Source organism: Abrus precatorius, unplaced genomic scaffold, assembly GCF_003935025.1.
Source record: "Abrus precatorius isolate BTA unplaced genomic scaffold, Abrus_2018 Scaffold2, whole genome shotgun sequence".
NCBI lineage: Eukaryota > Viridiplantae > Streptophyta > Magnoliopsida > Fabales > Fabaceae > Abrus > Abrus precatorius.
This window is the reverse complement of record NW_020874362.1, coordinates 1,811,335-1,823,966: the sequence shown is the minus strand read 5'-3', so window position 1 is coordinate 1,823,966 and position 12,632 is coordinate 1,811,335. Positions and strand designations below refer to the sequence as shown.

Here is a 12,632-nt window from a genome sequence, read left to right as displayed (position 1 = left end):
AAAATAATGATAATGTAACGTTTATAAGTTAGACTTCTATTATCTAGGTCATCAATTTACAGAAGAACAATAAGAATTAATTTTAAATATTTAATAATATGAATAATTAAATCCTAACAAAAGTTTTTAAGGACTAATTTTAAAAAATGCTATTTTTACAAGGATTAAAAATATAATTAAACATAAATTTTTAATAAATTAACTTTTAAGAATTATAATTTTTTATTTGACTTAACGGTTTATCAATTTTTTTAACATAAAAAATAAGTTACAAATTTCTAATAAGGTATAAATTTGATTTTTTTTAAAAATAATTTATCTGTCTAAAGTTTTTTTTTTTCACATGATCATAGGCCATATTATTGGAGTAGATGATATTTTTCTTTTAATCAGAATCACCACCAAAAGTACGATGTCAAGATTCCTTGAATTAGACACTTTTGGTGGCAATACTAATTTGTGTAAAATACCAATCTTGCTAACAATAGTGGCAATACTAACTAAAATTTGACGTGTTAAACTTCATAAGTCTCACATGGTAAGTGAGGAGAATTATTCCTTTTTTTTTTTTTTAAAGAAAAAAAGCATGCATCATCACCAAAATTGCAAAATTTAGATCTTGGAAAGTGAAGGTGTCTCAGGTTTTGCACTTTTGATAGACAAGTATTTTTTAAAAAGTCACTTCAAGTTGAGAAATTTTAAAAAAAAAATCATATTGTACTATTTTTTCTTTTAAAATATTTGAATAAAAAAGCCTATAAATTCGCGTTGCAAAATACATTCAATAATTTGTCTGTGTTTGATGCTTCAGGCTCCGGATGGTCAACCACCATAAATTTTGGGCTATAATTACCTTTCATATGTATCAGCAGCAGTAGAAGAGCAGCTACAACGAACAATGTACGTCTATACTTTAAGCTACGAATGGTCAACGACCATAAATTTTGGGCTATAATTGCTTTCAGATGTATCAGCCAAATTAACTCTAACGTAACGTAAGGTTCTGTAGTGACATGGAAGCCTTCGATGGAAAAACGTGCGAACATCTGATTGATTGTAGGAGTGTTCTTCGAGGTTACTAATGTTGGGGCCTGTATCCTGTCTAAATTTCCGAAGCATAATTGCTTAGGTGATTCTAAAGCACTCGCTTTTATGTCTTCAGCATTTAGCAGTGGTCCTTACATACACTTTGGGTCCATGTACATAAATATTCGGTTTTATATCAAGAACAAATTGGAGTTCTAGACTTATAGCATAGGTGTGCTTGTATTTTATCACAATTTAATAAATGATTTTCAAATAAACAATTATAACTATTTTACAGTCTAAAATGCATCCTTCTGATTGAATCAAATATGGTAAACAAAATGAGCCAAGGACCCCTTTCGTTTTCACATATTATAATGCTTTTCATCTTTTCATTTTTACTCTCCTATTTTAGGCTCTACAACAAACTTTGGGGGAAAAAAAAAAGGTGTGGCTGTGCGAAATGTATTCATGCCCAGGTGATGAGTGAACCTGGATATTTGTATTAACTATTCACTCCAGTTTAAAATAATTATTTTAAGATTGTTTAAAATTTTAAAAATACTCTTATTTTAAAAACCAAATTATTTAAACATATTATCTTATTATTTTACTTATGATTTTATTCAAATAATAGAGATACATAATTTAAGAATAAAAAAGATAAAAATAAATAATACTTTCTTGGTTCAATTTATTTTTAATCTTTATATTTTTGTAAAGTGTTGATTTTAGTCATTCAATTTTTTTTTATAGATTTAATCTACATTTTTTTTTCTAAATTTAACGCTTAGTCTCTGTAATGACATGGCTAACTACGAAACTATCACGTAACAATTTTTTTTGCATGCGTCAACTTTCTGTAGTAAGTCCAGAGACAAAAAGTAAAAAATTTTAAAAAATTAAGAATTAAAATAAAAAAAATACTTGAGAAACAATTTAAAATCCCACAAAAAGAGACAACATATTTAGGCATACTTTCTTTTTTAAAATGATAAATAATGTCAGACACTATTTTTTAATGAGACACTTTTTTTAAGTGTAACAATTATTTTAAATTAGTAATTGTATAAAACAATCAGCTAAGACGAGAACTTCAGTATACGTTGCAATGATACAAGCCATTATTAACTTGTTTTCATAATTTATTATAAAACCATAAATACATTATATGGATGTATTAAATATATTATATCCTAAAAAAATGCATTGACTGACTTATATTTTTAAAATAATACATTTTTAGTAAAAAAAATAAAAATTTAATTCGCCATTTTATTATGCATCCATAAACACAAAATATGAAAGGGAACCCGTTCTTATATTGTTTTCGTAAGTTGGGCGGTAATCTACCTGTCAAAGAAAAGACTCCCATCGCAAACGGATGTCGACAATTGATAGATAATGTAATGGCTCAGTTTGATGGCACCATATATAAGTCAATGTAGATGACTAGTCAGCTGATTTCTGCGTCGATATTTCTTCATAGAAATCTTATGACTGCGAAGTGCATATTCTTCCCTTAATATGCCATTTTTCTTAGAGTAAACGAGGTTTAAAGAAAGGGAAACTAGTCTCAAATAATGAGGAATGTTCAATTCTTCAGGATGAAAAAGATGCCTACAGATATACAAGGGAAGGGATATTAACATATTTTTATATTATACCCAACACAAATATGCAATGCACTACAACAGCACTACGTTACACATTCGCTGTTGTGACACTGCTTGAGCCCGTCAAATTTGTCGTGAGAGACAGGAATCTAGATTTAACCTCGCTAATCAAATGTAACATATCCTGCTTCCAGGACCAAGATGGTTCATTCAAAGCACGTATGGAATTGAGACAAACAAGCAGGGTTCCACCTTCGTGTAAAAGGACCTTCATGTATGAAAAAAACAAATAAGACTTAGTTGAAGAGCAACCATGGAAAAATGTTTAAAAGAAGGAAATTAAGCAATTTAGGTAGTGGCTTCCTTCGAAAGCTAAAGACCTATTCTTGTGATACAAGAATTCACAGGAATTCTAGCGAACAAACTAAGCTGAGTGTGAAAGAAGTACCACTTATCAATTCAATTTACTTATCTTTTAGACAAAGGGAAAGGGTGTTTCAGCACAGTGGTATTGGTATGGCCACAGCTAGAGGCAATCTTTACCAAAATGATCGTGAGACTTCTTAAGACAATCATTTAAAAATTGCTTGTTAAAGTCATTCACTGTATGATGATGACATAGAGCCAAAAGAAAACAAATGTACAGCAGAAGAATGGCAGAAAGATCCAGCATGAAATTTAAATTAAATTTTCATACCGTTAACCACAATGGCAGAAATCCCAAAACTGATGGAAGGGAAGCCATGACAATGCATGTCAATGCTAGAGCCACATTTTGTTTAATCTGCATGGGCATTCGCATATAAGGTAAACATTCAAGATCTGAGGAAATAATGTATTGTAACTGTTGATATTAAATACCAGTGAAGTTGTTTGGCGAGACTTGGCAATACAAAATGGCACTGCAGAAATATTTTCACGAAGCAATAATACATCTGCAACAGCTATGGCAGTTGCACTAGCACGATGAGCAAGCACGATCCCAACAGTTGCAGCAGCAAGTGCTGGGGCATCATTGATCCCTTCACCAACCATAATTAAGCCTCCCCCTGTCCACAAAAGTAAAAATCATCATGCAATTTAGGATGCGGTTGGATAACTGTTTATTTAAACACTTCAATAAACTCTTTAAAATGATAATTTATGTCATAAATTTAACAATGAAACTTATTTGGATTAGTTAAAAATAATTTATTTTGATAAGTTATATCAAAAAGTTTATGAAACAAGCTAAAAATAACTTATAAGAGTCATAAGTTGTTATTCATAAGCTCACCCAAACAGGTCCTTAGTCATTATAATGTAGGAACCTCGTTAAAAAAGCAGTCTCATCATAAAAATAAGAGTTTAATCACTGATCCACAAAGGTGCAGTAAAACTAGATTTGAAAGTAAGTGTGTGAGGTAATATTTTGGGCTTCAGTTCTTCACAATTTACTTGTACAGTTGAAGGGAGCAGCAAAAGAGGGGACGCGTGACACAGGAACCATTAGTGTGAAACTACAAAAGCGAAAATGATAAACATGCATATGCAGTACAGAAACCAGTCTGAATATAATATCATTGTCATCAAAGACATAATGATGAAAAAGAACCTCTGATCAAGGAATTTACCCATATCTCTCGCGATATCCTTTACATGACTCAGCTTATCTTCAGGCTTAAGGTTGCAATAAAACTCATTGATGCCTGCTGCACTTGCAACTCTTCTTGCACTAGACTCATGATCACCAGTTAACATCATCACACGAAACTTTGCTTCAGTTTGCAATTCTTGAATAACATTAAAAACCCCAGGCCGAGGTCTATCCTCTAGGTGAATCAAGGTTACCTGCATTACATGATCGGTGATCAGTCAGCTAGGTTTACAGATAGAGACTGTTGAGAATGAGAGAAAGTAGCATATCGTTTGCAGAAAGCTCAATGTGTTCTATTTGGGGAAAAGGAGAACAGGGTGGGATAAACAGGCCAGAGAAATTAGAAGATTTGGGTATGCAGTTGGTTTCTCCAGCTGGAGAGGTCTTTGAATATACTTAAAGCATTAACCCTTCTCAGAATGATGTGTAGATAATAGTATGCCACCTTCTGATTAACTGAAAGGGCAGCATGAACAAATTCACTTCCGTAAGAAGATGTATTAACAGCTTCCTTGATCTTCTTTGACTCATTTTCAGATTGAAAAAATGAAGTGATAAAATCTATCGACCCAAGTGACGCTTTCAATAGTTTAGCACATCCAGTTCCTGACTATAACAAAACAAAAATAAATTTGAGTCATTTATTCGTCATTCACAAATAAACTATATAAGAAAAAGTGAATATAAAAGTCTATCTTATTAGCAACTCAAGAAAATAAGAGAGATAAAAAGAATGATTTATTCTTGATTGAAAATGAATAGAACAAGGAGAACAATCTCTCCTCCAAGGCTTCCCCTTCACAAAGAGTTTCCCTTTCTACAACAGAATCAATGTTCAATTATCAATCGATACAGAATAGAATACCACTCGCTACTACCCCTCCTCCTATTAAAAGCTAAAGCCTAAAGCCCTACCCCTGTCCTTTCACCCACTTAAACTAACCAATTGTTCGAATTATTGATACCCTGACCTCTAAAGAGAAACTACTGCACGGGTACAAAACCCAATCCTTCATGTTTATCAGTTGCTCCTCTCTGAACTTTCACAATTATGCTATACATAGATATGGTTTCCCTCTCCTCACGTCCACTTTGTTATCCTGACAATGGTCTTCATAATCCAAATTCTCCACTCTGTTTTTCCATTTGTTTCTCCTTTATCATTAGTTGGTCTGCTTCTTGCTCCACCATAGCTATTTAAATGCCTTTTTCTCTCACTGATTTTGCTTCCAACATTTTCAGTATCTTGTCCCTAGTTCTTGATACTTTCTTGTTTCTTCTTTATATCCACTTCGTAGCTCCAAAGATAGCAACAAGTCACCACCAAACTGAAAACTGCTCTCTTTCAAATTTTCCACCTGCTTGGTTACGGGCTGCATTACATTTCTCCCGAAAGGGCTATTTATTCACTTCTTCATACTCAAGAATGATATCCTGCATTTACATCAACAGAGGAAGCATGTGCTTGAGCTTAGAAATGCTGGACTCCAAAGAATGAAGCTTGTAATCCACGATCAATAGCTCCATTGTTACAAAACAGAATGCCATTCCCTTTCTACCTAGGAATGGCAATGGAGAAGGTGTAAAATAGGGTACTGTAATATTTGTCCTCAAAACCACAATCCCCCCTCCCCCCGCGCATGGGCACCTATAACATTATCCACATTTTAGTTGAATAATATATGTTTTCTCTTTTAAATTTATCATCTTTATGATATATTAATAAAACAAAAAAGATATTGAAAGATTTTTCATATCTTAAATATAAAACATATCAAATAGAAAAATTAACACCAAATCCAAAGTAATAAAAGTAACTAATTAAAAACATACAGAAATGTTGACACTGACTAAATAATACAACAAACTTATAATGCATAAGACTCTGTTCAGACAATATGACCTGGGGTTATGAAATGAGAAGTTTCCAATCTGTGATGACTATGATCTGTTCCCAACTCATTTGTATTATTGTATAAGCATAACATTATTTTTTATTTTTATTTAAATTTAATATATAAAACAATGTGTGGGTATAGGACAGGATGGATGCTAAAATATCCAAACCTGCACCCATCCCTATAATTATTTTGCAGGTAATTACTTGCACTCAGATCCAAACCTATTTCAATAAGTAACTTCCCTCCCCACTCCCCAGTAATGGATAATTTTGCCGGTGTCCATTGGTCAAAATCCAGTTGTCATCCCTACTATCCAACCTCCTATATAAGCTAAACCTCTGTCCTACCCTCTCTAACTACTTGACTAACCAATTGCTCTAACTATTCATACTCTACTACAACAAACTATTGATATTTGGGAGTCTCCAACATGGGTCCCATTAAATATATAGTTAGCACTTGCGTTAGTGATAGTAAACAGCTGCAAAATAACAAAACAGAATTCTTCTAAGAAGTGTACAGGGAAACAATGGAAGTTCTCCATAAGAAATGTATGGAATGAGATCAAGATACTGATAATTCATGGTTGTGTATACTACAATACCTGGCTTTGTCAAGCAAAATGAATGTTTAAGTAATCGGTTTTGCAATACACATAATAACAAGGTACCTCAATGCTGTTAACAGTTGCAGTAAGGCCTCTACCAGGAAAGTACTCGAAACTTTCAACAGAAACAGATGGGAGGTCTTTGCCTTCACTATGGTCAACCACAGCCCTGCAATTCATGTTACAGGGTGATAACAAATAATCATGTTCGAGATCAACCTTTATTATACATTGAGATAATATTACTGAACATTCAAGAATTGAATAGGGTTGTAGGGAATCTCACTGATAGGAATTAGCATTTAAAGTGATTAACTGTAAATTTGTAAATTGATTGGAAATTCCCATTTGCATCCTGATTATTAGCTATTGTAGGTTAGGAGTAATTTCCTCATTCCTTTTTTTACCTCCTACAATTAGAGTAACTTCAGCCTATATTATGTAAATTAGTATTCTTGGACAATTAACAAAACTATTTCATCTCAATTCATACATATTGGGGTCCAGGCCTTCCTGCAGCCCACCTCATTATTAGATTGTCATCAAAAGGACTCAATCTTCATAATCCTATCAGCTGCTTGCTGGACTCATTTCCTATGATTCATCCACTTCATTCTCGACACCCAAAGATATTGGTGTGCAGCATTTCTTTATAATCACGAAGGGAAACTTGATCCCAAGGCACTCAAATGCATCTATCTATGTAGGATAGTAAGAGGTAGGTACAAGGAAAAATTGGTAGCTGAAGAATACATTTAGAGGTACAGCATAGATTATAAGGACAAATTTGAACTGGTAGCAATTCCCAAGAAAAAAGCAATGTGTGAAAACACAGGAATCCCTCAACAGCCCAAAGCATAGTTTACTAGATTCAGTTCAATGGTGAAGTTCTTTGAGTGATACATGGACAAGTGGACCAAATACTATTTATTAAACAAGGAAGCGCCAAGAAAAAGGGCTATCCTCATTATATATGAAAGTGATGATAATATGATATGGTGATTAAAGGTGATGACAAGGAGGACAGAAAAAGGTGGAAGGCTCATTTAATTTTAAAGAATGAGTTCCAAGTTAAAAACCTTGGAACACGGGTATTTTCTTGGTATGTAAGTACCTAAGAAGTATACAAGGAATATTTCTTACTCAAATGAAAAGTCTTTGTCTGATAGAAAGAGACTAGTAAAACTGGACACAAGCCAGCAATTACTCATTTAGAGAGAAATTAGAAGCAAGAATCCAATGAGGATGAATGGCCAGTAGAGCAGGGACAGTACCAAAGGACAAAGGTTGGCAGGAAAATTGATATATCTGACACTGGTAAGGCCTGACATTACCTATAGTGCATCTGTAATGAGTCAATTTCTTCATTATCCTACTAACAGGCTTCTATAGGAAGCCAAACATATACTGAATGTCTTAAGGGATCCAGGCAATGGAATTCTATTTATTTAAGAAAAGCAAGACGAGACATTGAAGGGTTTGTAGATGCTGATTGGGCTAAGTCAACTGAAGACAGTAAGTTCACAACCATGTATTGCACAATGGTAGGGGGAAACCTTGTTATGGAGAAGCAGAAAACAATCAGTTGTGGCAAGCAGCAGTGCTGAAGTTGAGTTCAGGGAAATAGCAGAGTATGTGAAATTATTTGGATAGACAGACCCGGCAAGACCTAAATTTCTCTAGAGAATCCTATGAAGTGATAGTGACAGAAAATCAGCAATAACCATGGTAGAACCCTGTCCAGCAACAGTGAACAAATCATTAGAATTAATAGATAAAATTGATTCTAGGGAATAAATGTCCCCAACATTCCAACAGGACACCTAATACAGACCCAAATGCATATGGGCCTAATGAGCCATTGATCCCAGAAGCTAATACACGTAGACAGGAAAGGATGTATGAGAGGAAGAAAACTAGAAAAAGTGACATGATAAGCTATGAGAAATAGGTTAGTTAGATGAGAGAGAAAAAGGGGGGTCTCCATTGTATTTAGAATCAGGCGTGGGGACCATTGAGAGGATTCTGTTTTGTTGATTGTTTTGGGTAAAGGGCCATTGTGGTTGCTCTAAAGGAGCTCACGCTCTAGGCAGTGAGATTTCTTATCCTTCTGTATTTCTTGCTTTCAATCAAATAGAATCAGTTCGTCATTTCTTCTCATTTGCTGTGCGTTCTCATTTTTATTGCATTGAATTCCCTATTAATTGGTCTGACCTCCCGCATAATCTCATCTGACGGGAGAGAATGCCTCCCAAGAAGAACAACACACAAGAAGAACCAGAAACATTTGACTCAGAAGATACGAGAGTAGAGTATGTGGCCGGAGAACATACCAAATTGAAGGCGGTGGTTGACGAACTAGTGACTCAATCTCTGCAGAACCAAAAACAGATGAAGAATGTGTCGAGAAACAGCAGAGAATCAATCGAAACTGCTTAATCTCATGTGAAGTCTTAAGAAATATAGCAAAGAAGAGAAAGTAGAGGGGTCGATTGAATCGAAGAAATCGGGAACAAAGGGACGAAAATCTGGAGGAACACCGAGTATGAAACCGCTCGAGGGTGATGCATTGAATGAATTTCGTCAATCCATGAAGAAAATAGAGCTCCCTTCATTCTATGGCGAAGATCCTGTGGGTTAGATTGCTCGGGCAGAAATTTATTTCAATGTCTAAGAAACGAGCGAGGCGATATGTGTGAATCTTGGTCACGTATGTATGAAAGGAGGAACAATAAACTTCTTCCACTCACCGTTGAATGATTACAAAGACCGAACTTGGGAAGATCTGAAAAGAGAGCTTTTGGAGAAATATGGAGGTAGAGGCAAAGGAAGCATCTACAACCAATTGGCATCGTTATATCAGATGGGGAGCATGGATGACTACATTCGAAGCTTCGAATGTTGGATCGCTCAAGTACTAAAGCTGCACGATGATCAGTATTTCTCTTATTTCACCCAAGGCCTCAAGGATGACGTCAGAGCAAGAATAAGGAGTGTGCACCTGGCGAGTCCTCTGACACGAGGCAAAATGATGAGTGTGGCAAGAGCCATGGACGCTGAATTTTCTGGGCGCAGCAGATTGTGGCAGGGAAGGGGAGACACACGTGGAGATGGGAAAACCCATCCAGGAAACCGACCTATTTCGAGTATTTCGGGTAGACCCGCCCTACGTCAGAATAGTGAAAGCTAGGGGGGAAATGGGCCAGGCCCAAGTGCAAAAGAAGAAGGGGGTGATAAAAGCAAAAACAGGCCAAGAAACAGAGATGTACACCAGCTCTCTTACCAAGACCTTCTAGAAAGGAAAAAACGTGGGTTGTGGGTCTTATGGCCCACTCCACCAATGCCCGATTAAGCAGCTCTAGGTCATTTTGATGGATGATGATTTACGGGTTGAATGTGAGGATGAAGAGACGCAAACAAGAGAAAGCTTCGGTGAAGCAAGACAGACTCAGATGGAGCTTGCAGGCAATGATGAAAGGAGAAGATCCTCCGAGGACGATGAAGATACAAGGGAAAGTGGGTGAGTTCTCTTTGTTAATTTTGGCTGATAGTGGTGCGTCCCATAATTTTGTTTCTCGTAGATTGGTTGATGCTCTGGGTTGGAGTTGGGAAAAAACATGAAGCATGAAGATTTTAATGGGAGATGGTCATCTAACTGAGACACATGGAATATGTAGAGGAATTACAGTGGAGTTGGATGAAGGAGAATTCCTGATTGATGCTTTTCTGTTTGATCTTGAAGATATAGACATGATTCTGGGTATGGCATGGCTAACTACTCTAGGAGAAATGGTGGTTGACTAGAAGAAGCAAGTGATGAAAGTAACCACTCCGCAGGGAACAAAAATATTGAGAGGAGTTCCTCGTGAAGAATCATTGCTGACTTCAGTTTTTGGGTTGTTAGAAGAAAGCAAAAAACAAGAGGAGCCGGAACTCACATTAGAACAAAAGCGGGCGTTGGAAGCAATATTACAGGAATTTGATAACGTATTTGAGGAACCCAAAGAATTATCACCGGTGCGTGTTAAAGGACACAAAATAAATCTGAAACCGGGACAGGAAGCTATCAATATGAGGCCATATAGGTATCTCTATCATCAGAAAAATGAAATAGAAAGGCAAGTGAGGGAGTTGATGGAAGTGGGTCACGTTAGGCACAGCCAAAGTGCATTTTCCAGCCCAGTTATTTTGGTGAAAAAGAAAAACAATAAGTGGGGTATGTGTGTTGATTACAAGGCCTTAAACAAGGCTAAAATTATGGATAAGTTCCCAATTCCGGTAATAGAAGAACTACTGGATGAACTGCATGGATCTCGTTATTTTTCAAAGTTGGACCTTCTCTCTAACTACCATCAAGTGAGGATGAGGGAGGAAGATATACCGAAAATCGTGTTTAGAAGGGGCATTACAAATATCTTGTTATGCCATTTGGGCTCATGAATGCACCATCTACATTCCAAGCCCTTATGGACGAGGTATTTCATGCTTTGCTAAGAAAAGGAGTATTAGTTTTTTTTTTATGATATACTCGTGTATAGCAAAAGATGGGAAGAACATATGCAACTGCTGACTACAGTGTTGGAGATTTTGAGGGAAAACATGTTGTTTGCTAATAAGGAGAAATGTTCTTTTGGTCAAGAGAGCATAGAATATCTTGGCCATATTATTTCTATTCAAGGTGTAGCTGTTGATCCATCAAAAGTGAGGAGTGTCATGGAGTGGCCTGTGCCAAAGAATGTCAAGGGAGTGCGTGGATTCTTGAGCCTAACTGGGTACTACTGGAAATTCATTAAAGATTCGGTAAAATAGCAAAACATCTCACTGAATTGACCAAGAAAGAAAATTTTGGGTGGAGTGACAAAACTCAAGCAGCTTTTGATGAACTCAAGAGGACAATCACTCCAGCTCCCGTTCTGAATTTGTCAAATTTTAAAGAGGAATTTGTTTTGAAATGTGATGCGTCTAGGATTGGGATTGGGATTGGAGCCATATTAATGCAGCATAAGAAGCCTGTTGCTTACTATGGTAAAGCCATTAGTCCTCATAACTTAACCAACTCAGTGTATGAACGTGAATTCATGGCTGTGGCATTAGCCATTCAGCACTGGAGGCCTTATCTGTTGGGGCAAAAATTTACTGTCTTTTCTGATAAAAAAAAGCCTCAAACAGCTACTGCAACAACGTATTACCACAAGGGACAACAAAATTGGTTAGCCAAGCTTTTGGGCTACAATTTTGAAATAGTTTATAAACCCGGAGCTAAAAATCGAGGGGTAGATGCCCTTTCACGAAGTAAAGACCATGTGGAATTGAACAATATGGTTTATATTCCTGTTTGGCTTGATTGCCAAGAATTAATTATAGAGGTCCAAGAAAACAAGAAATTTAAGAAGATAATTGAAGAAGTGCAGAGGGGAAATAAAGGTAGACCCTATTTGGAATTTTCCTATAAACAAAGGGTGTTGTTTTACAAAAATAGAGTGGTCATTATAGAGAATTAAGCTTGGATTCCAAGGCTCTTAAAAGAGTTTCATGCTACTCCTATGGGTGGGCATTCCGAGTACTATCGAACTTACAGACGTGTTGCAGCGAATTTCTATTGGAAGGGAATGAAAGGTGATATTCAGAGTTTTGTCCAAGCTTGTGAAGTTTGCCAAAGACAGAAGTATATCACTGCTGCCCTGGGCGGTCTGATTCAACCTCTACCAGTTCTTGACAGAATTTGGGAAGATGTGAGCCTTGATTTTATTACAGGATTGCCCAAATCCAAAGGCCATGAAGCTATCATGGTAGTAGTGGACAGATTGAGCAAATATTGTCATTGTGTGGCACTCAAGCACCCCCTA

General features: G+C 36.0%; 1 protein-coding gene across 5 annotated transcripts in view; it reads right to left on the bottom strand.

Annotated features, from left to right (window-relative positions):
- Positions 1 to 2,275: 2,275 nt before the first annotated feature.
- The window catches only part of LOC113858806 (probable cadmium/zinc-transporting ATPase HMA1, chloroplastic), a 17,703-nt gene continuing 7,346 nt past the window's right edge, over positions 2,276 to 12,632 (bottom strand). For 2 of the 5 annotated variants that reach the window (XM_027491563.1, XM_027491564.1), the window contains 6 exons: positions 6,850 to 6,955; positions 4,724 to 4,888; positions 4,256 to 4,472; positions 3,504 to 3,691; positions 3,340 to 3,426; positions 2,406 to 2,910 (listed from right to left, as the gene is read on the bottom strand). In XM_027491563.1, the coding sequence (XP_027347364.1) occupies positions 2,731 to 2,910; positions 3,340 to 3,426; positions 3,504 to 3,691; positions 4,256 to 4,472; positions 4,724 to 4,888; positions 6,850 to 6,955 (943 nt within the window). In that variant the 3' untranslated portion in view covers positions 2,406 to 2,730. Of the gene's footprint in view, positions 2,917 to 3,114; positions 3,202 to 3,339; positions 3,427 to 3,503; positions 3,692 to 4,255; positions 4,473 to 4,723; positions 4,889 to 6,849; positions 6,956 to 12,632 lie in introns of all 5 variants that reach the window. The other 3 variants (XR_003503444.1, XM_027491562.1, XM_027491561.1) reach the window with 3 other exon arrangements.